This window comes from Lathyrus oleraceus, chromosome 6 (assembly GCF_024323335.1).
Source record: "Lathyrus oleraceus cultivar Zhongwan6 chromosome 6, CAAS_Psat_ZW6_1.0, whole genome shotgun sequence".
Taxonomy (NCBI): domain Eukaryota; kingdom Viridiplantae; phylum Streptophyta; class Magnoliopsida; order Fabales; family Fabaceae; genus Lathyrus; species Lathyrus oleraceus.
This window is the reverse complement of record NC_066584.1, coordinates 466,022,275-466,030,028: the sequence shown is the minus strand read 5'-3', so window position 1 is coordinate 466,030,028 and position 7,754 is coordinate 466,022,275. Positions and strand designations below refer to the sequence as shown.

The window sequence follows — 7,754 nt, the reverse complement described above, 5'->3', positions numbered from 1 at the left end:
AAGTGGGATAGATTGGAAAGAAATTTAAAAATATGATTATTTTGAGATATTTTTGAAAAAACGAGAGTATTTGAATAAAAAGTTCTTTTAAAGCGGTCTAATAATTAAAATTCACCTAAAGATAAATAAGTGAAAAATATCATGAATGTTTATGATATTCTTATATAACTGGGTTGACTTAAAGAAACATAAAAAATTGATTTTTAAATTATACAACTTTTTTTTTATAATCAAAAATTTAAAATGTTTAATTATTTTTAAACAAAAGTTTAATTTTAGGTTTAAATAAATACATCAAAATAAAAAATATTTTCTATAATAATAAAAAGCACAATAATCAAATAGATATGAATGAGTGATTTTATAAATAGTTATAAATAAAATAAAATTAAATTAAAATACTACTAGCCAATAATTATAATTAAATAATAACAGTTTTATTTTATATGAAAGATATATAATTAATTAGCCGTTGTCTGAATGTAATAAACGGCTAGTTTTCGAATTCTCATTTCTTCAAATATCAATAACCATAGGTTTCTCAGTATCATCGTTCCTTTCTCTCTCAAATATCAATATTGTTAAATTTGTATCGTTCAACCTTTTGTGTTTGTGATTTCAGAAGTAATCAAAATTCTCAGCAATGGATGATGTTGCGTGCGATTCACCGTCAACGATTGACTGCTCCGATGCTGATGCTCCTCCTCCACTTCCTCAATCTCCGATCTCCTCCGTCAGATCCAAGATCGGAAAGGTATGCCTTCAGTTCCACTGTTCTCTAAGTATAACTTTATATGTTCGAGTAGTTTCCCTAATTTTGTATGTTTACTGATTCAAACCCTAAATTGAGTAAGAAATTAGGCTTATCAAGTGTTTGTTCTAGTTTTTTGATTTTTTTTTCGTGAAATTGAAAATGTAATGTACCTAACAATAAACCATGAATTTAGTCCTAAAGTATCACTCTCTTCAATTCTAAAATACATGAAAATGATAAGTGTTCTCTATAAATCATGTTAATCCATAACATCTTTATAAATTGACGGATATAATATAATATACTTTATGGATTAGTTATTATATTTCTATGACTGGATTGGAGAGATATGGGTAGTTTAGAGACCGAATTGATGGTTTATTTTGGTAGAGAAAAATAGTTGGCTGACTCGAGGGATAGCAATTTTGAATTTGCTTTGTTGAATGATGATGCAGAATAAGTTGATGAAGGAATTAGGCCAATCTTCATCAAGTGCTCTTAAAAAGTTATCCTCACAAATCAGGAAACCTTCTCGCCGTAAGACTTCTCCGGTCAACTGGTTCCCGCGCAAAAAAGTAGACTCCTTCTTGGAGAGGAAAATTAAGATGCTGCAGGTTTAGCCTTAAAACTTCACATTCTCAACTTGTATTTTGTATATTTTGTGGGGAAATCAAGATGTTTCATGTTTATTAGTCTTGAACCTTTGCATTCTCTACTTGTATTTTGTATATTCTGTGGGATGCTTCATGTTTATTAGTCTTAAACCTTTGCATTCTACTGTATTTTGTATATTCTGTGGGATGCTTCATGTTTGTTAGCCTTAAACCTTCACACTCTCTACTTGTGTTTTTATATTCTGTGGTTTTTGAATTCAAATGCTGACACATTTGTCCTATTCAGGGAGTAGATGGATTGAGTTTAACACTTGATCAGACTCTAGGCAGTTCTAACCCGCATTATTCAAGAGTATTGAGAGAGAAAATGGCAGCTAGAGAAGCGGCAAACAAGGCAATGGAGGCTCGAAGAGATGCTTTAGTGGAGGCCTCTTGGTGCCGAATTTTACGTGCTGCTAGGTAAAGCTTTAGGCAAAAAAATAAAATATGTCGGACATTTGCTGTAGTTTAATTTGAGAAAATGTTTGACAAATATTTGAAAACAGGAACAGATTGATGTGAATTTTATCCTATTGGTGTTTTTAGGATTCCTAGTGATGCCGCAGAAGCTCAACTCTTAAAGGCAGAAAAAACTGCTACAGAAGCTTTTGAGGCAGCTGATGCTATGGGCGTTATCATGTTTGACTTGCCAGATTGTCCAAAGAAGCATGGTCAAATAGAGACCCCCTCTATTAAGGGAGAAGGATCACATATTCATTCATTTACTGCATCTTTTGAAACTGCCTTTGATGTAGACAAAGAAGTAGCTGCAGCAGTCAAAACTGCATTTACTAAGCTTGCAGCACGCCCTTCATTTAGTAAAGATGAATTCAAAGAGCTGTTGAAAAAAATTAGTGAACACCCAGATACAGATGAATGTCATCAGGACATATATGAGCTCTCTTCAGAGTATGAATCTGAGTCCGAGTCTGAGTTAGATCCACTGTCCCAAAAAAGTGAAAGTGAAGTCAAGTCCGAAGACTTGGATTCCAAAATATTATTTCCAGGGATTATTGAAAGGAAAAGTGGGAGGAGACAGTCTCTTGAAAATAAAATAAAACTGGTGGACATGATGATTGAGAGGTTAAAATGTTTGCAAGAAGATGAACTTTCGTCTCTCGCAACTATAGTTGCAACTTATGGTCTAAATGCTGCCTTGGCTGAAGTTCATAATACCAAGCAACACAATCCAGCAATTAATTTTCCTGCAAGAAGAATGTCGTCATTGGGATTGCGAAAGTCAGCCTTGGATGGAACATCAAGAAAGGATCAAGTTGAGCCAGAATTACCAAGCCTAGATAAATTTTTAGTCAAGAACATGACAAAACTTGAAAGAGAGATTTGTGAAGCCAAGAAAAACCAAAGGAATGAAACAAAACTAGGTAAGTATAGCTCTGGTAAATCTGTAGATCAAACTCCAACAGAGTCCATACCTGATTTGGGAAGTATTCTGGTGAAGAATTATTCAAAATTTGAGAAAGACATCAAGGAAGCAAAAATTAAGTCGGTAAAGGAAACGCTAGGAGCATCTAGAGGCAAGGATCACACAGAAGTTCCGGGCTTAGACAAGGTCTTAGTGAAACATGTCTCAAGATTAGAAAAAGAAGTTCAAGAAGCCAAAAAGAGAGCAATCAATGAGAACAAAGATGAAGCATTAGACACGAAAGAAAACATAAATTTGAATATGATAGAGGAAAACAAAGATGGGTTGGAGAAGGTTTTGGCAAAGCCAGTACACAGATTGGAAAAGGAGAAGTTGGAGGCATTAGCACGTGGAAGTCAGGTTCTAAACTATAGACAGAGAAAGAATCATGGAGCGACTAATGTTGGGGATTGGGAGAGCTTGGATAAAGTTTTGGTTAAGCGTGCATCTAGGCTAGAGAAGGAGAAAATAAAGATCAATTCGGGGGAAGAATGGGACAAAGTTCAGAAAAGTCACCAAAATAAGCATTTGGAGACAAATAAAGAAGGTTTGGACAAAGTTTTAGTTAAACATAAATCTAGACTTGAGAGAGAAAAGATAGCTGCTGCAGCTCAACAGCAAGAGAACTCGGTTAGTTTTAGTACGGCTCAGACTCGCCGCATGGCAAGGGAGAGAGAGTTGCAAGATGCTTGGGGAGGACTGAGCTTAGGAAACTCCATCAAGCCTAGTGTCTCAAAGGTTGAACAAGCTGCAGCTCAACAGCAAGAGAAGTCGGTTAGTTTTTCTGCGGCTCGCCATAGGGCAAAGGAGAGAGAGTTGGAAGATGCTTGGGGAGGACTGAGCTTAGGAAACTCCATCAAGCCTAGTGTCTCAAAACTTGAACAAGAGAAGGTTAGTTTAGTAGTATTGTTTCTAAGACTGACTGGATTTTCTTTTATCTACTCAAGTATCCATTTTAATGTTTTTTCCCCTTCCTTTTCTGATTTCTTTTATCTAGGCTAATTGGATTAAAGCTGAAGCTGAGGAAAGGAAGCAAACAATGGGAGGAATATGATGATAACAAGTTCTTGGATAGTTCATATTTGTGGATAACAAAGGATTTGCCAAACTTTCTTGAGCCAAATTTGATTGTCTCAATAAAAACAACCTTATACTATAATACATCATGTAACAGTTTGTTTTACTGTGATCATCATGACACTGTTGTAATCTCAATTTCGGTTCTTATTTAATACCCAAAGGCAATCACAATTTGCGAAACTTTGTCAACAAATCATTGTTTTGTTATTCGCTTTTATTTTGGTCTTTTACTTATACTAACTCAACACCATCAATATAATTAACAAATGCAATATTATAATTAATAGTAACAATGTCATCATCGTAAATCTAACAAAATAAACAACTCCTCCACTATAAAATAAATCCAATAACAATAAAAACAGTGTTTAGTTTTTTTTATAATAAATAGAACAACAAAATCTATATAAAAAATATTAGTTTTTCATTTAACTGACGGGTTCGCCGTCCTCCCTCGACTCATTTTTCAGTAAATTGAATGATATGATGTTGGGTGTAAACACGAAAGTAGAAAAATGGTCTAGAAGGAGTTGAATAGATCCAAATAAAATTCGACCGCTGTTTACAAAAATTATCAGAGTGTTTTGAAAAATTTGCAAGCGGAAGCTTTGATGCAAAAATGTGAAAATTATGCTATTTGAAATTTGATCATGTTAACGATAAATCGTTTCACAAATACTAAAGATGAATATGATGAAACACTATGTATTCAATTGTATAATCCATAAGGTGTGTTTACAACGATTCAATATAGAGAATTCTAACGTCAATTGTTTCTCAGAATATTAATCACTAATTCAACTCAACAAGGTATCCAATTCCAACAAAACCTAATGCTTATGTAATAAATCATTATCAATTGAATCAAAGATAAACTACGCTAGAATTGAAATACCTAAGCATGCAAATATTGTAGAATTAAATGAATATGAGAGAGAGAGAGAGAGAGAGAGAGAGAGAGAGAGAGAGAGAGAATGCTTTGGTGTTCATCCTCGCTTTGCCTACGTGCACTCCTTAATGGTTTTCATTGGACCCTGTTCATCCTCGCTTTGCCTACGTGCACTCCTTAATGATTTTCATTGGAACCTGCATTTTTCCTTTTTATTTGACTAATATTTACAAAAGTTCATAAAATCACCGGTCCACAATACAATTGAGAAAATTAAAATCTCTTATGTGGATCTTAACTTGTAAATAGCGCAATGCCAAATTCTTCTGTGTAATCTTTACTCGATTAACGCTGCTTTAATATTCCAATATCACCAATCTGCTCCAAATCTTTGTGTGTAACAATCAACCCCTTGATCTTACTGATTCCTTGAGTGATGAATTATCCAAAAATTGGGGAAGAATTATGCATTATCCGTAATCTTCCACACAATCACTAATAAGGAAATTCTAGAGAGAATAACCTACTCATTTTCAATGGAATTTGTCATCGCCATTGACAATCACCTCAATCTTGCAAACAACCTGAAAATCTCAACCAAATCTTCAAGAATGCGCATCCTTCAATCAATTACAAATTACTCGTTATCAAGATCTGATTTGAGTTGAAGTTGAAGATGCAAGAATTTCGTTGCAAGAACTTTGAACTTTCAAAACAAAGAAAGTTGATTTTTCACAGAATCACAATGTTGATTATGATACTGTGATTTTTTTGTTGAGAAATGATAACAAAAAGGTTTTGCATGTGCTTGAGATTAAACATTGGAAATGGTTAAAAAGTCAGTTAGATTCAAATCAAGAGTAATTCATGATTTGAATCAAATGAACAAGTGAAGTGGAATAAAAGAAAAATAGAGTTTTAACCCATTTTTAAGTTGATTCGAATCAAGAGGAAAGTGTGATTCGAATCAAGGACCTCGTGATTCGAATCATGTGTTAAATTTGATTTGAATCAAACATGCTGAGCCAACTGAGAAAATGTGGAAAAATTGCATGATTTGAATCAATTGAGACAAAGGTGACCAAGAGTTTGATGATTCGAATAATGCGTAAAATGTGATTCGAATCCAATGGGTTGAAAATTTTGGTTTGCCTCTGTTCAAAATGATTTGAATCAGCATTTGTGCTTGATTAAAATCAAACACCCAAATCTCAAAATTTCAAAATTTTAAAGAGATTTTGAGATTTTTCTTTCCACCTAACTTGAATTAGTATCATATATGACTCTTATTTCACTGACTCATGCAGTTGATTAAAAGTATCATAATCAAGTTCAAACCTAACCAATGATTTATGCATGCTAAAAATGAATATTTTCAACACTTGATTCAAAGACGTGCAATCATGAAGGTGACTTAATAATCAAAAGTAAATCAAAGATGAAAGTGATAAGACAAGCAATAAAATAACCGTGTTGGAGTGCTCCCTCAGAATGTATTAGGAATATGCAACTACGTTCTTCCCTATTTTGATGCTTGACAAGCTTTCTCTTGAAATTGATTCGACTTTGAGTATAACGTAAAAATTGTTTATGCTCCCCCTGAAACATTGCATACAAACCACGTCATAAAACAGATAAAGTAATTTTAGACTCATTACAACTTCTTCCCCTTTGACAATATCAAAAAGAGATAGATCGGAATACGTCTACAACCAAATAGACAACCACAAACAAATAATTCTAATGAACATATGAGCTAAACAACTAAGAAGCATATACAATAACAAAGATCGGATAGAGAACACAAAGATGGACATGTCACATGCAACAAAATGCAAATAGACATGCAACACCAACATTCAACCGCTAACAATTAAGTGATCAAAACTTGTATGTCACAGAATGCATTAACAATCATAAATAAAACATGAACAATTCTATAAATGCTCAAATACACATAATTTGCAACCCACATTTAAAAAGGCTTAAATGCAAATAAGCACAATCAAAGACATAAGTTAGAAATGAATGAGTATGATAAGGAGGATATAAACAAACTAACACACGACTCTAGAATAAACACATAGAATGATGTAAACCGCATACAAGGGTTATATAGGCATACGATTGTAGTTCGGTAAAATCTATGATTTGCTACAAAATAGTGTTAGTGAAAGTAAAAATATAGCAAATGAAACTAAACAAAATCCTCATTCTATTGAAGGCATGAAGAGTCTAAGACTCCCAAATCCCTAAGAATCTTTTGAAATGGATCCGATGACAATGGTTTTGTAAAAATGTCAGCAAATTGAATTTTAGTGTCAACGTATTCAAAAACAACATCCCTTTCCACATGATCTCTAAGAAAATGGTGTTGGTTCTCAATGTGTTTGGTTTGTGAATGAAGTAATGGATTCTTAGTGAGGCTTATTGCACTAGTACTATCACACTTAATCAGAACCCAACCAAGTTTTAAATCATAGTCTAATAATTGTTGCTTTAGCCATAAGACTTATTCACAACAACTATCAACGACTACATATTCAGTCTCAGAGGTAGAAAGAGCAACATTATGTTGCTTCTTAATATGCCAAGAAACTAAACAACTTTCAAACAAGTGACATGTACCACTAGTACCTTTTCTATTCGACTTGCATCCCGCAAAATCGGAATCAAAATTACCTACTAAGCTAAAAGCACTACCTTTAGGATACAAAAGACTGTGATGGGAGGTTCTGTTAAGATACCTCAAAATACATTTTAGGATCTTAAAGTGGGAATGCTTCGGTGATGCTTGATATCTAGCACACATGCACACAATTAAGATGATATCTATCCTATTTGCGGTTAAATATAATAAGAATATGATTTATGAAAGTGCCTCTTTTGACTTGCTTGATTTGCAATCCTAGGAAGTATGTTACTTCTCCCATAAGTGACGTCTCAAATTCTCCC

At 33.6% G+C, this 7,754-nt stretch overlaps 1 protein-coding gene across 3 annotated transcripts; it reads left to right on the top strand.

Annotated features, from left to right (window-relative positions):
• The first annotated feature begins 482 nt into the window (after window positions 1-482).
• On the top strand, window positions 483-4,090 carry LOC127092056 (uncharacterized). 3 transcript variants are annotated; one of them, XM_051030839.1, is made up of 6 exons: window positions 483-536; window positions 623-754; window positions 1,210-1,368; window positions 1,655-1,827; window positions 1,954-3,721; window positions 3,828-4,090. In XM_051030839.1, the coding sequence occupies exons 2-6, from the start codon at window positions 644-646 to the stop codon at window positions 3,882-3,884; spliced, it is 2,268 nt and encodes a 755-aa protein (XP_050886796.1). In that variant the 5' UTR covers window positions 483-536; window positions 623-643; the 3' UTR covers window positions 3,885-4,090. The 3 variants fall into 3 exon arrangements, with proteins under 3 accessions (XP_050886796.1, XP_050886795.1, XP_050886797.1); XM_051030838.1 differs by having other exon boundaries at window positions 483-754; XM_051030840.1 differs by lacking the exons at window positions 483-536; window positions 623-754 and having other exon boundaries at window positions 1,204-1,368.
• Window positions 4,091-7,754: the final 3,664 nt, after the last annotated feature.